General features: G+C 48.4%; 1 protein-coding gene across 7 annotated transcripts in view; it reads right to left on the bottom strand.

The window, feature by feature from the left end:
• Positions 1 to 24,022, bottom strand: part of LOC143845284 (uncharacterized) — a 60,609-nt gene that overhangs the window by 28,979 nt on the left and 7,608 nt on the right. For 2 of the 7 annotated variants that reach the window (XR_013234338.1, XM_077353579.1), the window contains exon 2: positions 22,623 to 22,780. Coding sequence is in view for 1 of the 7 variants with exons in the window: in XM_077353579.1 (XP_077209694.1) it covers positions 22,623 to 22,780 (158 nt within the window). In the remaining 6 variants the exon portion in view is untranslated. Of the gene's footprint in view, positions 1 to 7,694; positions 8,413 to 9,773; positions 9,824 to 21,316; positions 21,641 to 22,012; positions 22,138 to 22,622; positions 22,781 to 24,022 lie in introns of those variants that run through there. The other 5 variants (XR_013234336.1, XR_013234339.1, XR_013234341.1 and 2 more) reach the window with 5 other exon arrangements.

Raw genomic sequence — 24,022 nt, 5'->3', positions numbered from 1 at the left:
ATTAGAGGAGATGGGTATTTAGCATAATTAGATACGGATTTCTGGGTATCTCCTGTGTCTTGAGATGCTCAGTTTGAGGTGTCCGGCTCCTTTGAACGCACTTCCGCCCTGATTCCCTTAAAGACAGTCCTTCAGTTAGACTTAGTTTAGTTTTATTACGGTCATAGACCAGCACAAGATGATGCAAAACATCCATTAAAATCAGGAATTAAAACGTCTTAAAACATAGTAGTACAAAACAGAAAGAAGGTACATAAACACAGCTGTCCAGTTCACTTTAAACAGACCGTTCTATTACGAATTTTCATTGCTGCTGCACAGAACTTGGCAACACTATAGGTTGCTTCATCATCTATATCTGTGAGCAGCAGAGAAATGTAAAATTCTCCTGAACGCCCTGGGAATCTGCCTAACAGTGGAATTAGACCAATCCGAATGTCATTATAATACCGACATTTGCGTCAGTTAAACTGTTAGAATGATCTCTCTCCTCTCGTCTTAAAATAGTTGTTTCACTTTTGCAATAAAGCTATTTATTCTTAAAGCAGCCTCATGCCTTGTTCTTCCTTTGCATGTTTAAATTATGGCAACAATATGAATTACAGCTGCTCACTCCTGTTGGACGATCCTCACATTGGCTCAACAGACACAACCACAGATAAGCACCCAGATATTCATTCTGGATGAAGACTGGGATGGGGGGGGGGGGGAAGTCAGTGGCCATCTGAATATCACTGGACATCATCTAAATATTCTGCCTATTCCCTTAAAAAGCAGAAGGGATCTAGAAACAGCAAGCAGCTCAGTTTGATCCTCCACCTCTCCCACACGCTGGGAAGATAACCCCACATCAGTGCTACTGGGTCCAAATTGTTGCCTGGCGCATTTATAACTTAAATTAAATCTGCAAAACAGGCCCAGGGCAGGGACTGCAGGCGGAAGGGGGCTCGTAACAGCTGCGCTGTTCATTTCAAGCTTGTTATGCGCTTCCCCAAGACCGATAACATTTTAAATGTGAACATTGTTCCGGAGCCTTGTGTAAAAATTAAAAGCGGCTCCGCATTCAAGACTCGCTGGAATCGAGTTATTCTTGACAATGGAAAATCAATGGGCATTCGAGGCCTCGGAATAGCGAAGGGATAAACAAAGCCATTAAAAAGGAGGGGGAGCTCTTCACCTACCGGGTGCAAATGACAATTCCCCTCCCTCCCTCCCTTCTAGCTTCCCCTTCCGTCCTTCCTTCCACAAATAAGGAGCATTCCTGGTGTCTGATCTGGGTTGGGGAAAACCTGGAGGGGGAGAGGGTGGAGCCTGAAGAGGGTGGGGTTTAGGGAGGGGAGGGACTTCAATGGGTCATGCAGTCAACGCTTTAAGCAGCCGTTTTCTCCACGGGAACTGATGTCTGCTGGATGGAGATGAGCTGTAATTCCAGGGGATTCCCTGGTCCCTGGAGGCTGGAACTCCTAGACTGGGTGGCCCAAGATGGGCCAAGATGGCTGAGCTCGTCAGATGCTAAGCAAGGGTTGCCCAGGAGTGTACTTGGAGGGGAGGCCAACAATGAAGCTCAGGATCGCTGCACAGAGACAGGCAATGGCAAACCGCTTCTGTCCATCTCTTGTCTTGCAAGGGCCATGAGGTTGCCAGCATTTCCTGGCAGGGGCTCATGGGAATTGTAGTCCATGGACATCTGGAGGACCACAGGTTGAGGATCCCTGCCATAGGTCACCTGTGATCTGACTGGACTGTCCACTTCCATATGCAAATAAGATGGCACATAAGATGCAAATCATTAGCAGGGTTTAGACATGCAAGGACTGCGAAGCACCAAGCTGCTTAAAAGAATAAAATAGTTTTATTAAGAAGAGAAACAAACATTTTATAGAAAGAGGAGAGAGAGAGAAAATTATCTAACTGTTATTCTACTTCAATTCTGTCTGTTTGGTCTGGAGGCAAGCCAGGAACCAGTATGCTCAAGGAAGCAGGAAGTCTCCAAAAGAGCCAATCAGGATACTAGAGGACATTATTTGAAAAACATTCTTGTTCTAACTATGATAATCACATCTCCTCCCATGCTGCCTGTTGGATATTCTTCATATTCTTGACCGAGTGACAGGCCTACTGGATCATGGAAACTCAGTGGATGTTGTTACCTGGATTTCAGTAAGGCTTTTCACAAGGTTCCCCATGAGGTTCTGGTGGGTAAACTGGAGGGCTGCAGACTGGAAGTTTGGATGGTTAGGTGGACAGGGAACTCACTAGAGAACTGCACCCAAAGAGTGGTTGTCAGATGTATTATACCAGAGTGGAGGGAGCAGAGCAGTGGGGTGCCCCAGGGCTTGGAACTGGCTCTGGGACTTTTCATCATTATTAACAATGATCTGGATGAGGGGGTGGAAGGACTCCTCATTAAATCCACAGATGACACCAAATTGGGAGGAGTAGCAAACACCCCAAAAGATAGAGAGAGAGTTCAATGAGAACTGAACATGCTGGAAAAGTGGGCCAATAAGAACAAAATGCAATTCAATACGGAGAAGTGCAGAGTTCCACGTCTGGGTCACAAAAATGAGAAGCAGGCATAGTGGATGGGGGACACATTGCTGGGTCTCAGTGGGTGTGAACGAGATCTCGGGGTCCTTGTGGACTGCAAGCTAAATATGAGCAGACTCTGTCATGCAGAACTAAAGATTCTCTATTCCAGGGGTAGTCAAACTGCGGCCCTCCAGATGTCCATGGACTACAATTCCCAGAAGCCCCTGCCAGCGTTTGCTACCCCTGCTCTATTCTGTTAACTCATGCACACAGCATATCTTGGGTACTCCAATACACCAATAATGGTACCACACCCACACAGTTTTCAGCTAAGAGGCCCAATGCCAAAAGAGGTCCAACAACTACATGTTTGTTGTCCAATGGCAGTTCATCTTTCAGAATCCCAGCCTCTCAGAAGGAGTCGTTCTCTGATGGCCACCCATTGGCTGCCATCCAATTGCCCCGTTAACCCTCTGAAGGGAGCAATGATTACCAGCTTCCTCCAGCCCTCAGGAGATGGGTTGAAAGGTTTCTGCCAAGATCGAAGCCTGGCTTCATCGTCTCCTTTCACAAGCGGCTCCTAATGGCTGGCTGGGGTTCTTCGGCAGTGTAATTAATCCTGAATAATTCGGCAGGTTGTCAGAAGAAAAGGAAGCTGTTGGGACTTCATCATTTCTCAATAATGGAAGAACAGGAGGGGCCTTATTCAATGCCCTCCCCACACCCTGTGAACACCAAAGCCCCATTTTTTAATTATCACTCCTTTTGCCTCTTCCACAAGTCCTGGCTTGTCCTTCCCCCCCCCCAGTAGGATGCAGTTCTTCTCACTCCCCCCACGCACCCCAAACTATAACGCGTTTGTTCCAATCCTCTTCCTCCTCCGTTCAACGCAGACAAAACGTCAGTGGTGGCCAACGCTGTGAGCTGGATCAGTGCCAAATGGGAGCCCCCGTGAACGGTTTGCAAATGGAAAAACAGCAAGGAAAGATCAGGGTGAGCTCAAGGAAGGAGGGTCCTCTAAAACCTCGAGAGAGCAACCACATGGAGCCCTTTCAAGCATGCTAAATAATCCCGTTTCCATCCACTGCAGTGACCACTTGCAAGGGGGCTTTGCTGTTTCACACAGTAAAATCCAGGCACAAAGTGCATCAGAAGTGGATTGGGAACACTTTATTTAGTGCGTGTGTGAAAGCACCCAGGAGAAGAGACTAAGGTGGCCAGACGGCCTGCCTTTGGTGGGACAATCCCGCATTTGGGGCATTTGCCCCGTGTCCTGCCACGTTTTCCAAATGTCCCGAGGCGTTCTCCAATTAAAAAAAAAATTTAATTGAGGGGGCGCACCGCACGGCAGCCCAGCAGACAGGCCAGGCTCAGGAGGCCCCCGGACTCCTCCCTTAGATGGACCTGTCCACCGGGCTCTTCCCGGGCTGCCACCGCCGTTGTTCTTAAGGCCAGTTGGGAGGAGAGGGGGGCCCTGCCACCGCTGCCTCCCTTCTTGAGCCCAGTCAGGGGGAGGGGAGGGGAGGGGGCCCGGCAGCGGTGATGCATCCCACCTTAGGTTCCCTTAATTCTGGTCACTTTAGAAGAGACACATTCCTACAGCAGCCTAGTACAAGGGTCTCATTTAATGCAGAAGGAAAAGAAAATTCAACTCAAAGGAAATGAGGTTTTGTTGATTCAGAACAAAATGGATGGATGAGAAAAGCTCGTGAGAAGCAATCTTTTTTTTAAGACAGGGGGCATTTCCACACATCAGAAAAAATAGTGTTACACCAGCTGAATGGCGCTAAACATTTCACTACACTAAACGGGTGCGGAAATGCCCTGGGAAAAGGACAGAGGAGGAATTTATATCCCGCTCCCAAAATTCTAGAACTCGAGGTCAACCAATGAACCTGTTGAACAATAGGTTCAGGACAAACAAAAGGAAATACTATTTTACGCAGAGAGGGAATAAGTGTGGAGTCTGTTGCCAGAAGAGGTCATGAGGACCACAGGAATAAAGAGCTTTAAAAGTGAATTAGATCGAGTCATGGAAGATGTCAATCAATGGCTACCTGCCCTGGTGGCTGAGGGAAGCCTCCACATTCAGAGGCACTAAATCCTCTGAATCTCAGAACCAGGAGGCAACCTCAGGGGAAAGCCTCAGCCTCTCTGCCACGTTGATGGCCATCTAGATGAACTAGAGTACAGAAACAGGAAACTCTTTCATCCCTAACCTCTGTTACCCGAAATACACCTGTCTCCTAAATTTATAGAAAAATAGAATCCTAGAGTTGGAAGGGGCCATACAGGCCATCTAGTCCAACCCCCTGCTCAATGCAGGATCAGACCAAAGCATCCTAAAGCATCCAAGAAAAGTGTATATCCAACCTTTGCTTGAAGACTGCCAGTGAGGGGGAGCTCACCACCTCCTTAGGCAGCCTATTCATAGAATCACAGAATCATAGAGTTGGAAGGGGCCACACAGGCCATCTAGTCCAACCCCCTGCTCAACGCAGGATCAGCCCTAAGCATCCAAGAAAAGTGTGTATCCAGCCTTTGCTTGAAGACTGCCAGTGGTAGGAGAGTTAGCAATTCTAGGACACAAAATAAGCAATGTGAGGGGGGCAACAAGCAAGATACACTACAGTGTATACACAGAGCACATCTGGTCAGAAATTTCAGACAGAGGCAGTTCTAAGCCTCACTGGTCTGATCCAGCCGAGCTCTTCTTATGTTCTTAATGTTCTTATGACCTTGAAATCCACGGCTCCCGTTGATCTGTCCAAACAATCAAAGGCCGATAAATGCTTTATAATTTGAAAATAAAGGGATGGAGCAGCAAAGAATCAGAAACCTGCTCTTCCAACAAAACTCCCTCTGACACTTTTTTTCAGCTAGCAGCATTCATTCCAGAGTTTCATTCATCTCCTTTTCTTCCCCAAGCCATGATTGATTTTAATTGTTCAAATTGCCTCTGCAGGAGGGTAAGATACCTGCTGTGCAAACTGGAAACCAGAGAGAGAAGAATCAGCCCCTTCACTTCCAAATCAACTTTTATGACACCTTTTCCACACCCAGGGCCAAATCCTGCAATGTCCCCTACCCACAATTGTGGGATAGGAAATTGCACTGTTTCCCCCCTCCACACTCTGCCTCCCCGTCTCGCCTTTTCTCCTCCTCACTAGGGCCAAAAAGGGCACCAGGAAGAGCAACACACTCTTTTACTCACCTCTCCTCGGCCTGTCAATCAATGGAGGCAACCAATTGGAGGTTGGTGGGTCTAGCAATTTTTTTTATTATTATTGAAACCTACACGTGGGAATGCGTATTCACTGCTATGCATATGTGTTGCCATGGAAGGTATGTTGTTGTTAGGTGCGAAGTCGTGTCCGACCCATCGCGACCCCATGGACAATGATCCTCCAGGCCTTCCTGTCCTCTACCATTCCCCGGAGTCCATTTAAGTTTGCACCGACTGCTTCAGTGACTCCATCCAGCCACCTCATTCTCTGTCGTCCCCTTCTTCTTTTGTCCTCGATCGCTCCCAGCATGAGGCTCTTCTCCAGGGAGTCCTTCCTTCTCATGAGGTGGCCAAAGTATTGGAGTTTCCTATTGGAAGGTATAGTACCCACCAGAAAACCCACGGCCAGCCAGTGGAGGGCACAGCAAGGGAGGCATTACGACTGTCCCTTCTCCTCCTCTCCCCCCCCCCTGATCAGCCCACCTTTCGCTCAGCCCTTCCTTTCCCCACTCACCACTGCATGGCCCAAGCTGCATTTCAACTGGTCTGTGAAAGGAAGTGAGCTGTAGAGCCCCTGGATCCTGTTGGCACCACTCCCCTAAATCCTTAAAAGATTCTGGCCCTAGGACGTCGGCTGGGGCTGGGCTCTGAGGCAGGGATGCAGGCTCCACAGGGAAAGGAGGCCAATCCTGGCTGAGAAAGAGGGGGCACTGCAGAAGGAGCCAAGCTGGGGAGCCAGCCTGCCTACAGCAGGAGAGAGAAAGGTCAGCAGTGGGGAGTGCTCACCCCTCAGCCCCTTCTTTCCAGCGAGCCCAATTCAAGAAGGTAAATGCTCAGAATGCATATTCATAGAATCATAGATTTGGAAACGACCAGTCCAGGGTCATCTATTCCAACCTGCTGCAAACTGCAGGAAATTCACAACTCCCTGCTCATCCACGTCCTCTTTGCATATTCATAGTTTGCCAGCATTGCCAAGAAAATGCTTAGCCTGTGAGCCTCGGTTCCTTTCCCAAGAAGAACAGAAGGGAGAGTTTAAAACATAAGAAAGAAGCAGGAACTTGGCCAATCGATGTATTATGGGGCAAGTGTGGCAATTGTCAGCCTTGGAAGAATTTCATCCCCTTAAAAACTGATGTTCCTGATATTGAATCGTGATGCGGACATGCTCTGATTCATAATATTGCTCATCCTAATTAATTATCCATATTAATTAAACAGCACAATGCCAGTGGAAATCTTCTCCAAGGATTATCTTAAAGAGTCAAAGGATTAGAACAGGGTGTTTTTTAAAAGGAGAACAGGAACTGAAACTCGGGTCTCTTCGTGTTTTTAATAAACATTTTAAACAAAGAGCGATTCTTTTAAAACGGCAGCAAGAAATTACACTCCCGTAACAGCGATCGTATGGCCAGACCTGGAATGGACCCCCAGTTCAGTTTAAAATTATTGGCTTCAGTTTTATCTGTTAAGATGTTTATACGCCAGTTTGCTATTGACAAATAAGACTCATAGGGGTTTACAATAATGAAATCCACGTGCAACCGTTAAAAAATAGCAACCTTTGAAAAGGTACTTATGCCGGAGTCATAACAGCTGATGTACTTTCTTTATCCTGCAGAGGGCAATATTTCCATAAGGTTCTGTGGGAAGGCAGCTGGAAAAGAGGAAATCATGACCAGGAGAGGGGTGGAAGCCACAGCTGTCAATTTTACAGCTATCAAATACACACGTCCTCTGATGCCCCCTGTAGGATATTCTTCTTTTCCTTTTGAATCATGCACACTGCAGACCATACATCAGGGGTAGTCAAACTGCGGCCCTCCAGATGTCCATGGACTACAATTCCCATGAGCCCCTGCCAGCATTGCTGGCAGGGGCTCATGGGAATTGTAGTCCATGGACATCTGGAGGGCCGCAGTTTGACTACCCCTGCCATACATATTCCAAACCAGGTATCCTCAGGCACAATGACACTCACAAGACCCACGCTGGGGACCCCCCTGCTCTTATTACTACACCACACTGGCTTTCATATAAATCACATTCATTTAGATCTCGCACTTTTTATTACATTAGCACGCCATTGCAAAACTTTTAAAAGCACCGAATACACCCCTGCCTTGACTCTATGGCATGGGAATTCCACAACGGGGTCAGATTGTCTTTCAGCCACTGCAGGGTGATAAAAGTTAGCTCCTTTCACTGCTCCCGCTGAAACTAGTCCTTGGAATCGGCGACCTGCTCCGAATGCCACGCACGTGACTTGGCAGCGCAAAAACCCCAGTGGAGTGTTAAAAATAACGGGTAGTGATTGCTGTAATGAAATCAAAGTCAGAGGCTCGTCCCTGGGCAATCTCTTGCCCGGCCGTTCTCATTATCACATGGCGGAGGTGTGAGAGAATCCCAGGGAGCATCTCCCCTTCCATCTGTTGGAAGGATCTTCAGGCCAACATGCCCACTGGCCGGCCAGCTCCCTTGCTCCTCAAAGGTCTGCTGTGAATGACAGCTCACCCAGGACACCCGCTGTTTGGTAACCATCAAATCTCTCGGCAAGGGCAGCTCCATTGGCCTAAGGGAGCGCTCTCCATCCTTGGGTTGTCCTCTTCATATCCTCTACGACAGCAGTGGGAAAGGTTTGAGCCCATTGGCACCTTTGAGACCAACAAAGTTTTATTCAAGGGATAAGCTTTTGCATGCTTGCTCACTTCTTCAGATCTCCGACAAAGTGTGCATGCACACAAAAGCTTATATCAGCCTTTTTCAGGCTTTTGACCATGGAGGAGTGCCTGAAATAATTATTCAAGCTTCACGGAGCCTCAGAGTGGGGTCAGCTCTCCACACCTCCCTGCTACACCCCCTGGAAGTGACATCATCATCCATGTTGGCAGGCAGGCTCTAGGAGGACTGGGGGGGGAGAAAGAGAGAGGAGGAGGTTTAAGGCAGGAGCAGGCCTGGAGACTCCACCCCTTCCCAGGTGCAGAAATCAGGAGAGAACTTGCATTAGCGAGGGGGGAGGGAAAACAATGGAAGCAGTTGGTTCCTTAGCTTGGGGCCAATTGCTTTAAGGCAGGAGGAAAAGGGCCGTGGATCACCTCTGGAGTTCCCGCAGACCCCACCAGAGCTCTTGTGGACCCTCAAGGGTATCTGGAGGTCCACCACTGGGGCCAGAACTCCAGAAGCCCTTCCCTCCTCCCAGCACCGAGAAGACAGAGCATCACTGCCCCAGACATAAGAACAAAAGAGAAGCCATGTTGGATCAGGCCACTGGCCCATCCAGTCCAACATGCTGTGTCACATGGTGACCAAAGCCCAGTTCCCATCAGGAGATCTACCAGCAAGGCCTAAATTCCTCCCATTGTTGCCCCCAAGCACCAAGGAGACAGAGTATCGCTAAGAGTAGCCCATCTGTACCTTGTGGCTCATAGTCACTGGTCAACCTCTGCTATACATGCAGATTGTGAGTGGGTGGGCAGAAGGAACTGTGGCTGAGTTTAGCTCTTGTGGCCCTTTCCTGCATGCTCAGCGAAATGCTGATTACCATTTTGAGGTTAGAAAGTGAATTTCCTCCAGACCAGACTGACCTGGGATTCTGGTTTTTTTGGCATGGAATTGAGGTCACTGTGGATGGGCAGGTAGATGTCAATTTCCTGCATTCTGGAGGAAATTGGACTAGATGACCCTGGGGGTCCCAATTATGACATATCATCCATATAAGTGTCCAACCCAAAACCCTTGGATCCAACCCAATGGTTTTCATATAAATGGTGCTGCAATTGTGATGGAGGGTTTCACTTAACTGCTGTTCGACTGCTCAACAGTACATTGTCATTTGCAATCAGCTGTTTTGCTAAATTTCTTTTTTATCACAAAAATATCATTGCGGTGTGCTTTGAGAGCTGGGCGTTGAAAACGGAGTCGCAAAAATCTAATAAATGAATAAGTCTGGGCCTCAATAATGGGAACAAACTTCGAATAATAAATGCTCCCCCTCCCCCTCTTGTAGCTTCATGGATTTTTCACAAGGATTTTCTTTTTCAGACCCATCCATCTGAGAACTCGGCACTACAAGAGAAAAGCAGAGGTAATTGGATCCGGAGAGGTTGGAGGTGATCGATAAATGGGAGTCTTTGTTCAACGGATGCGTTCGCACCAAGGAGCTTATCGAATACCCCTGCAGGGAGGGGATGGACCCCGACAGTGTTAATAATGATTGATTGACAGGCACGGTTTGTAACCAGCCGTGCCTGGGTACTTCCAGGACGATTTAGAAATCCCCACTATTGACAAGTGGGCCAGCCAGACATTTGTAAAGTTGATTGATTCATTCGTTTAAAAGTATTTTTTTAGCGATTTCTTCCCCCCAAAAGGAAGGAATCAACAGTCAAAGGACAAGAAAAATAATAAAGCACCCTTTCGTGTCATCCACGTCGGCCTCAAACGGAACCATAAAACGGTGAGAGAAACCACTCATGCTGATGGTGAAATACATTAAAACATATTATAGAACAAGCACAGCTTAAAACAAATCCAGTAGCCGTGAATGAAGCTACCTTCAAGGTGCAAGGCATGAATAACCTGAGGAAAGGCTGCAGCTGGTGGGCAAAGCCTCTGCTGGGCATGCAGAAGGTGCCAGGTTCAATCCCCGTCATCTCCAATGAGAAAGGACCAGGCAAGAGGGGGGGGGGGAAGACCTCAGCCTGAGTCCCTAGATAGCTGCTGCCAGTCTGAGTAGAGAATAGTGATCACTGATGATGGACCTACTTGGCATGAGACAACTTCATACGTGCCAAAGTCTACATCTTGATGCGGTTTGCCATTCTTTTTCCTAGTGGTCCTGCCCCCTTCATTTGAACAGGCCTTGTCAAAAGAGCTGTTTGCTTCTCTCAGCCAAGAATTCTAAGGTGGGCCTGCTGCCTCGGTTTTCTGGGCACCCTTCCTTTGATGCTTAGATGTTGAACCATTCCAGAGGGGCACCTTCGACTTCACTGAACACCAGTATGGCAAACATAAGTCTGTAGTAGTGTGTCTGACTCAAGAGCATATGAAGAATACCCTGCAGGGAGCAACAGAGGAGATCTGAGCAGTTAACATAGATTAGGAACTGCCTCGTATTTTTTTCAAATAATCTCCTCCCATGGTATTCTTCAAATAAACGCCTCTTGATTGGCTCAGTTAGAGACTTCCTGCTCCTTTGAGCATGCTTCCTCCCTGCTTGCCTCCAGAACAATTAGTCAGTTAGACTATTAGGACTATCTCCTCTTTTCTTTACTAAATCGTTTCTCTCCCCAATAAAGCAATGTATTCTTTAAGCAGTCGGTGCCTCGCCCCCTCCATTGCATGATTAAGCTCTGCCCACAAAGTTGTGGCCACATAAATCTCCAGTGCCATATATATATTTTATAGGAAGGGTGAATTCACTGGGAGCCACTAAGGGCAGTCTAAGCCTTGGCCACCAACATCTCTGATGCCGGATACATTTTTGCTTTAGTTGAGTCTGCAAACAAAAGAGTGGCCAAGCGTCTTTGGTGGTCGTAGGCAGTGCTGACAAGTTGTAGCTGACTTGTAGTGTGCCGTAGGGTTTTCAAAGTTAGAGAGGAGCAGAGGTGGTCTGGCATTGCCTGCCTCTGCAGAGAGACCCTGTGTGCTGTCTCCTGCTTGCAAACCACGCATTTGGACACTTCCTAATGGGAGACCCCTCCTGTGTTATCCCCCCATCTCAGGACTGATACAGGGGCACGTTGGTTTCTGCTCTTGTGGCAGTGCAGAGCAAGACATTTAAATTACATATATATTTTTAGCGACCCAAGAATGGAGACTGGGCAAAATGCTAGCGAGTCTTACATTTCTTCTTTCAGACAAGCTTGCTCCTGTTTTGTGCCTTGTTGTGCACCGCGACAAGAAAGGGGAAGCGGATTCTCCCACATTCCCTCATCGTGGAACACCAGGAATGAAAACTTGCACCAACCACTGGATAGCTACAGGTTGCTGCCAAAGTTATGAGGAAGCGGTATTAAAACCCACAAACAATGAGAGGGTGATCAGGGGAAATTTTCTTGTGCAGAAATGGTCCTGATGAGATTAGGCTATACCGTGTAGGCTTCCCTCCCTCTGGTCTTATATACCAAAGTCTTTCTTTGCACTTTCTTTTCATGGCTTTCTTTGCCGGGGGGTTCTTTTCCCTGGCAACCGATCTGAGAACTCTGCATGTATATCACCATGTGAGACTCTCATCCCAGTCCCTCCGCCCCAAGTTTCCGGACTGCTGCAAAAGGCATCCGTGACACATAACAACTTACACGGATTTGGTTTTATTGCACTGAAATGGACAATCTGCGAGCTCCCAAGTATCCTCGCGAGAGCCAGAATGCAAGGAAAGCGATTGCGCTTGAAGGCAAATGGCTCCCCCCCAAACTCCCCGCAGAACCATTTCTGAGTTGCCTTCCAAAAGTGACACACCGTCAACACAAACCAAACATCCCAATTATGATTCATTAGCGTTTTTGGAGATTCTCTCAAGGATGGAAGCCATCCACGGAGAAGTATCTGTGAGAGAGCAAACAAAACAACCAGAGAGGGGAGTTACTGCTTAATGAGATTTTCTGTATTTTCTTCATTTGAAGGTAAACTGTAGTTATTTTTCTCTCAGAATGCCTCTGGGGAAGGATAACTGAGGCTTGGTCTGCCCCAGCTGAGGGAAGGCATTCTCTCTCCGCTTCACCTGAGTTAACCGGGCCGGTCCCAGATTTTGCCCAGAATCCCTTTCTTGGCTCTGCGTATCACTAAAATCCCTTGTCTGGCCCAACTTACCCACCCATTTAATAATATAATAAATAATAAAAATAACCATTTTTGGCCAGCCCTTCCAATGTTTTGCAGGAGGGGCAACAACGCCAGAAAACGTCATCCAATAAATTAAAAACATCATTGAACTAACTAAATGCCCCCAACTAAAATTCCTGTGGTTGAAGGGAGGCTCCGGCATCAAGAAATACTGGCCCCCATGCTTGATACAGACCCCTCCAAACTTTGAAAATCCCCATTGAGAATATTAGGAAGCAGCTTTTAATGGAAGATGGTTGTTTTGTTGTTATCAATGTTTTATTCTATAAATAGATATGGCTTTTAGAATGTTGTGAACCACCTTGAGCTGACAGGATGGGGCAGTATAGAAATAAAATGCGCAGGCATGTAGACCACTGGCCCATCCAGCCCAACACAGGCCTAACCCAAGGTTTCCACCAGCAGGGCCCAAACTTGTGACTGTTATTTAATATAATGTTCTGTTTCCTAAAACGTTCTATGTTAACCTCCCTAGGCCATATGGAAAGGGTAGTTTCCAGATATAAGAGAAGTCCTATTGGATCTGGCCAATGGCCCATCCAGTCTGGCCAGGCGCCCTCAGGAGGTCCCACCAGCAGGGCCAGAACTCCAGAAGCCCTCCCACTGTTGCCCCCAGAGCACCAAGAATACAGAGTATGGCTGCCCCAGGCATAAGAGAAGCCGTGTTGGATCAGGCCAGTGGCCCATGCAGTCCAACACTTGGTGTCACACAGCTGTCACATTCCAGAAGCCCCAGGCCCTGGCAGATGCCCTGCTGTGGCATAAGCAGATGCTGGCCCTGCCTGCCAAATAGCTCCCAAAGCAAGCAGGGAATGGCATTGCTTCAGCTGCAATTTTTGTTGCTGTAGCCATCAGACTAGCTAAAGCTGAAAAATTCTGATTTGATATGTATGAGCCTGGGCAGGAGCCTGCTGAAATATCGATATTGTCTCACTCGGGGAGAAGTGCGTTGATGTAAAAGGCAGGTCTATGCCGCTGTCTGACCCAACTAAAAGCAGGTTTGTTCTTTGCATGCAACCACCAAAGGAGAGGACTACAGGCCAAGGTCAAATGGACCTTGCCACTTAAGGTTGCTGGTGAGAGGTTGCGTTTCTTAAAGTTACTCTACATCAATAACTCCTCGGTAATGCAAAACCAGCCCAGTTTTTGGAACGGCGAGGCTAGAACCTAATTATCTGATGTGTGATCTTTTAATCTGCAAGATTGTTTTTCATGGCAGAATGATGGAAACTGGACTCCCCCTACAACAGTTGGAAGTGGTACAACCCATTTTGCCATCAGAATTCTAGCCTCCTCTTTCTGGCCCTAAGAACATCAGAAAAGCCCTGCTGAGCCAGACCAGGGAGGGTCCATCTGGTCCAACATCCTGTCCCACACAGTGGCCAACCAGTTCCTCTGGAGCAGGGGTAGTCAACTGTGGTCCTCCAGATGTCCATGGACTACAATTCCCATGAGTCCCTGCCAGCGAATGCTGGCAGGGGCTCATGAGAATTGTAGTCCATGGACATCTGGAGGACCAACAACAGGGCAGAGAGTTCAAGGCCTTCATAAGAATACTGGAAGAGCCCTGCTGAATCAGACCAATGGTCCATCTAGTCCAACGTCCTGGCCCACACAGTGGCCAACCAGCTCCTCTGGAGTGCCAATAACAGGACATTGAGGCTGAGGTCTTTCCTTGATAAAAACATCAGAAAAGCTCTGCTGATCAGACTCATGGTCCATCTAGTCCAGCGAGCTCCTTCACACTTTGGCCAATCAGTGCCTCTGAGTGGCCAACAAAAGAGTAGAGAGGCCAAGGCCTTCATATGAACGTAAGAAGAGTCCTGCTGGATCAGTCCAGTGGTCAATCCAGTCCAACAATCTGTCTAGTGGGCAACCAGTTCTTCTGGAGATCCAACAATGGGGCATGGAGGCCAAGGCCTTCCCCTGATGTTACCCTCCCAGTGTGGGAATTCAGGGGTTAGTTGCCTCTGAACATGGAGGTTCCCTTTAGTCACCATCGCTAGTAGTCACTGATAGATTTCTGCCCCCGAAATTGGTCTACTCCCCTTTTAAGGCTGTCTCTGCCTGTGTCCATCATGACCTCCTATGGCTGTGAATTCCATATTTTAATCACTCATTGCATTAAAAAACTATTTAGCAACGTTCCTCCATGGAGACGTCAATAAACAGCCTTTGGCTTGTTCATTTTGATTAAAGTCTCTGCCTGTTTTACTGTCCTTAGAATCAAAGAATCACAGAGTTGGAAGGGTCATTTAGTCCAGCCCCCTGCAGAATGCAGGAAATGCACAACTAACTTTAGACTCACATATTTGGGAGATCCTGCAGCTGCCACCCCGTTGCCCTAATAAAGCCCACCTTCTGTCTCCCATTTGCCTGGGACTCCTGTGTGTTTGTCTTAAGGGGCTTTCTTCAGGATCACCTGCTTATTTGGTCCATGGAAACATGGAGACCACGTTCATCCCCCAGATTTAAAGGCATCGCTTGATCTTGCCAAGCAGCCAAGCTAATGTCTCCATTGGCCACCTCCAGGTGGTTGCTACTTTTCGAGGCCTGCTTCTGTGGAAAGGAAGGAGAAATATCTCTCAGAGCCCCACAGAGACTGTTTACAGACCCAACCTGGGTACAGCAAAGTTGGGGGGAAGTGGGACAAGCAGAGCTCCATAAGAGCTTGGGTGTTGGAGGGGAGAAAGAGGTAGAGAACTGAATTCCACCCATCTTCAAAGGGGATTCCTTCGAAAAGTGGTGTTGGAGGAGAGTTTTACAGCCTTGCTGGGAGGGCAGAATAAAACGCCGAATTAACCAAAAAGACACATCACTGAGCAATGGCCATGCCCCACTCTTGGCCCATCAAGGTCAGTTTTGCCTACTCAGACTGGCAACAGCTCTCATGGGTTCATCACATCCTCTACTGCCAGGTCCTTTCAACTGGAAATGCCGGGGGGTGGCCCTTCTGCATGCCAAGAAGCTGTTCTGCCAGGGGGCCTGTCTTCTGGAGAGTCTCCAGATGCAATGACACATTGATTTGCAAAAAGTAAAATAATGTGTGCTCCCCTGAATGCCGGCAACAAATTGCATCGTGCCAAGTAAATACAGAAGGATATTTGCTAATGGTCATATTTTATTCTTGGCACGCTGGCGATGACTGAGAAGCGAACGCATGCCGTCATTCCCACCTTGGTGCAGCCAACGCAGCAGGTTTTCTGTCCGGCTCCCCAGGGAGGCCTTTTTTGGCAAAGGAGCACCCGCTGAGTCAGCAAAGAGGCTCAGCAGTGACAAGAGCTGGCCAAGAAAGGGAGCTCATTAAATATGAGGGGAGGAAGGCAAGGAAATCTCCTTTACTCCTTTATGCAAAAGGAACCAGGAGCTCGCCTGGAAAAAAAAAAACAGTCTCAAGAGGCATCTACTTCCAGCATGTCCTGAACCCATGAAGCCCCATCACTGAGTCAGACCCTTGTCGGTCTATCATGGCCCGTCAGTTCTGGCTGGCAGCAGTGCTCACATCCTCAGGTAAAGGTCTTGCACATTGTCTACTGCAACTTGTGGCAGCCTTAGGATCTATTTATCTCCCGGCCTGAGGCGGCTCACAACAAGACAATAAAAACAAGAATTCAATATCGACAATAAAACACCCCAGCCCCAATCAAAACAACCTAATATTAAAACAGCAATAGCAAGATGGCAGAAACAACACAAAAGAACTGCATAGCTCCTCTGCTCCAGCCTCTGTTCCTCCCACAGCTCTCATGTGGTGAGATCTTCCATAGGAACCAACCATAGGGCGGGACCCCAAGATTGAAACTCTGGGTACTCTTTTCCCGGCCTCAACCAAATGCCTGACAGAAAAGCTCCATCTTGCAGGCCCCGTGGAACCTTGACAGCTCCATCAGGGCCCTCAGCTCTCCCAGGAGCCGAAAAGGCCCTGGCCCTGGACATGCAAGACCTGCAGTGGGCACGACTGAACGGAATGGGAAGTGTGCCCTGCAGTGGGCTTCAGAGGAGATGCGTATTTTGCATAGTTAGGATAGGAACATCCTGGCATTTTTCAGATTATCACCTCTGCTGCCCTGATTGGCTTAACTAGAGACTTCCTGCTCGTTAGAGCACACTTCCTCCCTGCTTGCCTCCAGAACAGACAAAAAGAATGCAGAACATAGCAGTTAGACAGGCAGTTAGGGCTCTCCCCCCTCTCCATACAAACTTTGTTTTTCTTCTGAGCTTCTCCCCTCTTTGCATATTTAAACCCTGCCAAAGTTATTGAACGTCCTCCCAAACATCCTGCCTTTGTCTTGCAGAGAGGGGGCCCTTGCACCTTTCTTGAGAGAGCCCATCCGTCTCATGCGTGGTCTTCCTCTTCTCCTGCTGCCTTCAGCCTCTCCTAGCATTACCATCTTTTCCGGTTACTCTGGTCTTCTGATAACATGACCAAAATACAATAACCTCAGACTAGTCATTTTAGCTTCTAGGGAGAGTTCAGGTCTGATTTGGTCTACAACCCACCAATGTGTCTCTTTGGTGGTCCATGGTACCCATAAAACTCTCCTCTGATACTGCATTTCAAAGGATTCTTCCCGTTCACTTTAGGGTTGGGAATGAACTGGGGAAATATGATTTGGTTCATGATACTTTGGGGTGCTTTAGGTTCAGCCAGCATTGAGCAGGGGGTTGGATTAGATGGTCCCGATGGCCCTTTCCAACTCTATGGTCCTCTGATTCTATGTCTGAACCATGAACCAAACTGGAAGGCTCCTTCAGGAACCAAGAAGATTTGTAGTTTGTGGCCCTGCAAACCCTGTTGCAAGGAACTGTATTCCCTTTAAATGGGGATTGCAGAAAGCAAAAACAAAACAAAACTGGGCGGCAGGGAGCAGCTTACTCCCCTCCACTCAGCTGTTTTGGGCTGTCTTATAAAGTCCCTTAAAAGGGATTGCAGAAGACAGCTTAAAACAGCTGGGCAGAGTCCCTCTAAACCCCTGCATTCTGCTCCATTTGCAAACCACCACAATCCACAGGAACAGCTCTAAAGGTTTGTGGAATTTGATAAACTTTTGTTCCCAACCCACAAACAGGACAAAAGTTGTGATGAATTTTGCTTTGTGGTTCAATTTGCGCCCCTCCCCAGCCAGTGTCATTCATTGCCCACGTATTATCCACTACAAGATTCTTTTTATTGGAGATGCTGGTTGTTCTAGATCAGGGGTAGTCAAACTGTGGCCATCCAGACGTCCATGGACTACAATTCCCATGATCCCCTGCCAGCATTTTCTGGCAGGGGCTCATGGGAATTGTAGTCCATGGACATCTGGAGGGCCGCAGTTTGACTACCCCAGTTCTAGATGATTCTAGTGTGGCCTCATTCAGAGACAGGTGTGCATTTGAGAAGCCCTCTGGGTAGCTTTCCTATATGAGATCATTTAATTCCATCTCTCAACAACTCTGTCTCCATTGCATTATGGGTAACAGTCCCCGAGTTCTACTGTAATTGCTTCACCTTCATAACTATTTTGTACCGCTAACGTTAACTCAACAGAAAATTAGACCATTCATTACAGCTACACAGGTAATTAAAGGAGATCAATTACATGAGTCCATGAAAGTATCTTACCCAAAGATAAGCGGGTCACAAATAAGGAGACCCTTTTAAGAAACTCCCAATCAATTCAGCTTCAGTTTTCAAAGCTCATCTCCTAACTAGCTAGCTCTCCCACTTGATAAACTACAAAGTTGTCTGTACTTGAATACCTTCCGAAAATAGAGAAAAAACTGCTAGCCGATTCTTGCCACTTTTAATTATTTAAAAATAGTGATTCATAGATTCTCGTGTGTGAAAGAGTGAGGGAGAGAATATATATGGATATTCCAATATTCGGGTGGGAGTTAATTTTTATCTCTATTTTATAAATTTCTTAAACATTGTTAAACCTGGTGGAATGAGCTCCTGGAAGAGCTGAGGGCCCTGTTGGAATTGTCAGCTTTCCGCAGGGCCGGTAAGACGGAGCTCTTCCGCCAGGCATTTGGTTGAGCCCACAATAAAACCCCGGTGTCTCCATCAAGGACCCCTTCCCAAAGTCTATCATAGTCTACTAGAGCTGGGGTAGTCAACCTGTGGTCCTCCAGATGTTCATGGACTACAATTCCCATGAGCCCCTGCCAGCAAACGCTGGCAGGGGCTCATGGGAATTGTAGTCCATGCACATCTGGAGGACCACAGGTTGACTACCCCTGTACTAGAGCATATTAGACCAGCTCCCACTCACTCCGTGGAAGAAGACTCAGCCTCCGTCTGAATGAGGTGGGATGGGATGGATTATTTATGTTTTTGACCACTTGCTTGTTTTATGGTAAATTGGGGTTTTGTGGGGTTTTGTGGCATTTTAATGTTTTATTCTGTGAACCGCCGCAGGTTCCTAGAAAATGCAGCGGTATATAAATCGAAATCAATCAATCAACAAATAAGCAAATTTATGTATTTATTGGGTGATATGACCATATATGGCCATGCCAACCCACCCTCTATGGGCCAACAATAGGCCTGGGGGGGGGGAGTGTTTGCACACAGCTGTGCTTCTCAACCATATCCTGTAGCATCATGCAACTTCTGGGGTTACTCGAAACCTGAAGGGTGTCTCGGGGGTTTCTTGATGGTAAAAAGGTCGAGAAAGGACATTCTAGACCAGGGGTAGTCAAACTGCGGCCCTCCAGATGTCCATGGACTACAATTCCCAAGAGCCCCCTGCCAGCGAATGCTGGCAGGGGGCTCTTGTGAATTGTAGTCCATGGACATCTGGAGGGCCGCAGTTTGACTACCCCTGGTCTAGACTGTCTGAAATCCTATATTCTATAGCTGCCAGCCTGTAACACTTTCCAGATTTAGGTACAAAGAGTCAGGTGCAACAGCACAAATACTGCAGCAGGAGGCAGAGTCTGCCACTACATGTAGGGATGGAGGTTACGCACAACTTCGATAGCAACACATCGCCAGTTCAGGCAGATGCTGTCAACAAGATGCCGCTTAAAATGAATGCACGGTTAGGAAATATTTCCATGCATGTGCACAGCTTACCAGAAGCCCTGCTAGAAACGTCCCTGCCCACTTTCAACAGCAGAACAGAAAAGGTGTTGGTGGGGCCCAAAGAAGAGGAAGAGGAGGAGGAGGAGAAATGGGTTTTTCTGCACCCTGCTTTTCACTGCCTGAAAGAATCACAAAACATCTCCCAAACACTGCCCTTCCTCTTCCCACAAAAGACACCCTGCGAGGTAGGTAGGGCCGAGGAAGCCCTGAGAGAACTGTGACTGGGCCAAGGTCACCCAGCTGGCTGCGTGTAGAGGAGGAGCAGGGAATAAAATTGGATTCTCCCGATTAGAAGCCGCCGCTCTTAACCACGGCACCAAGCTGGCTGTCCCCCCTCTAGGGAGCCCTGATATAGCGAGATGGCACCGAGGTACCAGATTGAGCCCAACGCAAGTGATGCTCCAAGAAGAAAAGAAGCCGGGTGGTTTTGAGGTTTGAGGGAGTGAAACACTGCAGGGAACATAAGTCCACTGTCTTCAGTTAGACAAATCGCTTCTCCAAGCCACTTGTCAGGGTGAAGGAAAATAAACTCGTGCCTCGAAAGTGAAACCTGCTCGGAGACGCTCACGAAACTGCAGCGCAAACATTTTCTTTTGCAATTACTGCCAAAAATATATATGTACATGAAACCCACAGCTCTTCCAGAAAGCCCTTCAGGAAGTTTCCTTGACACCTGCAGAAACAAGGAGATGAAATATCTATCCCTCTCGAAGAGGCCTTGGCTGGCATCCAACAAGGGAGGGAAAAGAGTAAAGGAGGGAGAGGCTACGTGGGGCGATGTGGTTGGTGGCTGGATTGGGGTTTATCACTGGTGCGCTTCCCAGAGGCACCTCACTGCTCACCACCAACAGCTGCTCCAGATTGGGAAAAGGACGGTGGTCTGTTTGTATGCGATGCGGCCTTAGACAGGGTTAGATCTTTGCTCCACCAAGATCAGTATTGCTTACTCAGGATGGCGGCAGCTCTACAGGATCTCAGGCTGAGGTTTTTCACATCACCATCCACCATATCTTTCCACTGGAGATGCCTGGGGATTGACCTCTGCAGAGTCTTCCTTGGTGGCCTCCCAACCAAGACTTATGGTCAGCCCAGCAAGAGTTTCCCAAAGCAAATAGGAAACTGAGGTGGTTGTCCATGGCCTTCCTCTGCAGAGCCCTCCTTGGTGGTCTCCCATCCAAATCTTATGGTGATCCCAGCAAGGGGCTTTCTAGGTAAGTGAGGGCTTCCTCTGCAGAGCCATGGGCAGAGGGAGAAGCAGAGGTGGCTGGCCATGGCCTTCCTCTGCAAAACCTTCCTTGGTGGTCTCCCATCCAAATACCGACCCTGGTTAGCTTCCTTGGCACCTTCCCATCCACATAGGGTATAAATGAAGTAAGTAAAATAAAACTCAAGGCCTCCCAGGCCAAAGCATTTGTGCTCAGCCAAGTATATAAAAGGCATGCAAAAACATCTTTCTGTTGGGCAATGCAGTTGCCTACCTGACCAAAGCCTGAAGTGGACGGGGGGGGAGGAAATGGGGGGTGTAGGAACCACACTGCTGCACTCAAGATAAACAGAGTATGAATCCAACAAGATTTAATTCCAGCCCGCCACCTCTCTGACCTGATTCCAAACCAGCCTCCTTCCTTGTGGGCACACGAGCATGAAGAAGGCGCAGAAATTGCTTTATTGGACAGAAATAAGTGCTGCTGTCTTGGGCCACGTCAGCCACGAGAAGGCCGGCAATTCCAGGAGACGAACCCACCAGGAGTGTTGTAATCTTCACAGATAATATGCTTGAAAATTGAACTTATCCCACTTGCGATGCTCAATTCTTCCTGCACACCCTCGCTGGGGATCGGTTCACAGTTTCACATGAGGAGAACTTGGAGTGGGTTTCCGTCACTGTTGTTTCTATGATCTGTGCTGATAGCTCTTGTGGAGCACAGTCACAATCTCTTGGTTTTCTGGGGACACCATGCAGCAGGCTTCTCAGAAAAATGAAAAAATAAGAAAGCCAGGCTGGATCAGGCCAGTGGCCCATCCAGTCCAACACTGTGGGTCACACAATAACCAAAACCCAGGTGCCACCAGGAGGTCCACCAGCAAGGCCAGAACTCCAGAAGCCCTCCCACTGCTCCCCCCCCCCCAAACACCAAGAAAAGAGAACAACACAGCCCCAGACATAAGAGAAGCCATGTTGCATCAGGCCAAAGGCCCTTCTGGTCTACCACTCTGTGTGTCACCCAGTGGCCAAAACCCAGGGGGCATCGGGAAGTCCAGCAGTGGTGCCAGGACTCTAGAAGCCCACTGTGCCCTCCCCACAAGCACCAAGAATACAGAGCATCTCCAGGCCCCACCTGGAAGCCGGCAACCCACGCTCAGGTCTTCTGGCTATTTCCCACCATCAGCCTGGGAGGACTCCTGTTCAGAGCTCATATTTGCACAGGAGGAGCCAAGCACTGACTACTTAAAGAATAAATTCCTTTGTAAAGAAGAGAGGAGAGAGAGAGAGAGCCTTAGCAGTCTAACTGACTAATTGTTCTTATTCCTCTGACGGCCAACAGGGCGAAAGTATGCTCAAAAGAGCAGGGAGTCTCCAGTTGGAGAAGGTCATCTGACAAATGCTAGGACGTTCCTGATCTAGACATACTTATGCATCTCCTTCAGTGGCCCCTGTAAAATATCCTCCATATGCTGTGGTATCTTTGCACCCGACAGATCTTGCAGATTCCAGCAACATTAAGTGGAAGCCAAGCAAGCCCAGGATCCCTGAATGAGGGCAACTGATTTGGCAGACATGAGGGTGGGAAAGTCTGTTTTGGGGTTCTGTTTCAGAGCAGAGCCTCCATGTTGCTCAGAAAAGGGGCTCCTTAGGCAGACTTTGCTGCAGAACGATCCTGGCCCGTGCGCACTGCCGCATCTGCCCACAAGTGGTAATTACGCTGCAACAAAGCCTCCATTTAATACCTGTGGTTCCAAGTACAATGCGCGCGCCAGCTCTCCGTCCTCGCTTTGATAGAACGCCCACTGCCCCTGGCATCCGCATGCGTGGCGAGGAGATAAAAGCAGAGGGGCCATGCGCAGGTAAGAGGCGAGGCTGAACAAGCTCCAGGTTTGCATCTTGCCTGAAAAGAAGAAAAGAAGAGCTGGTTTTTATACCCCGCTCTTCACTGCCCGAAGGAGTCTCAAAGTGGCTTGGTTTGTTGCTCCAGGCAAGGCATGCCACACAGCTGAATATGGATTCATCTTCTCTTTCTTTATGGCTGTTGGCCTCTATTTTGCCGCTTGATCTACCTTGCAAGGTTGTTGTGAAGCTGAAATGGCATCAACCAGCCTTAGTTCGAGAAAATGCAAGGATTGTGCTGTCAACCAGCATGAGATCGGGAGGGGGGGGCACTGCTGTCAGCCAACAAGTAGGGGCTGGAAAGCTCCTGGAATTACAATTCAAATCACCAGGTCTTTCTGCACCCAGAGTTAGCAATGCTATGGTTTGCTGGCTGTGGAGACCCCTAAACCAGCATTGCAATGACATCACCAGCGGTGTCACTTCCAGCATGCTCCAGTGATGCAGGATGCCCTAGCAAAAAGGGAGAAGTCGGTCTTGCAGCAAAATTTTTGCCCAAATCCCATAACATCCTGCAGCGTCAGCAACACCGTGATCTCTCTTCTGGTGTGTGCCAGAACTGGCATCACCATGTTGCTAGCAAGGCCGCTGCTAGGCCTCTCCCTGCCACAGGTAAATCCCCCTGCAGGACCCTTGAGCACAAGAATATCAGAAGAGCCTATGGGATGAGAACAGTGGGCCACCTAGCCCACCATCTCCAGGCCAGTGGTCCATCTGGTCCAGCATCCAGCCTAACACTGTAGCCAGGAGGGCCAACAACCTACAACAAGAGAGCCAGTTTGGTGTCGTGGTTAGGAGTGCGGACTTTTAATCTGGCATGCCGGGTTCGATTCTGCACTCCCCCACATGCAGCCAGCTGGGTGGCCTTGGGCTCGCCACGGCACTGATAAAACTGTTCTGACCGAGCAGGAATATCGGAGCTTTCTCAGCCTCACCCACCTCACAAGGTGTCTGTTGTGGGGAGACGAATGGGAAGGTGACTGTAAGCCGCTTTGAGCCTCCTTCGGGTAGGGAAAAGCCGCATATAAGAACCAACTCTTCTTCTTCTTCTTCTTCTACAACAAGACAACACGGGGCAATGGCTACAGGTGGTGATCCCCCACCCCTAAGGGGGGCTCAGCAGCCTCAGAAAATGCAGAGCAGGAGTCTGAGCAACAGACCGATGAGGACAGGCTCCATTGATGGATCTCCTCCTTCTCCTCGTGCCATCTCCCCTGGGCCCTGACCTTGGCACTGTTAGTGT

Source organism: Paroedura picta, chromosome 9 (assembly GCF_049243985.1).
Source record: "Paroedura picta isolate Pp20150507F chromosome 9, Ppicta_v3.0, whole genome shotgun sequence".
Lineage (NCBI taxonomy): Eukaryota > Metazoa > Chordata > Lepidosauria > Squamata > Gekkonidae > Paroedura > Paroedura picta.
Note: the sequence above shows the minus strand (reverse complement) of the source record. Positions and strands in the feature narration are given on the sequence as shown.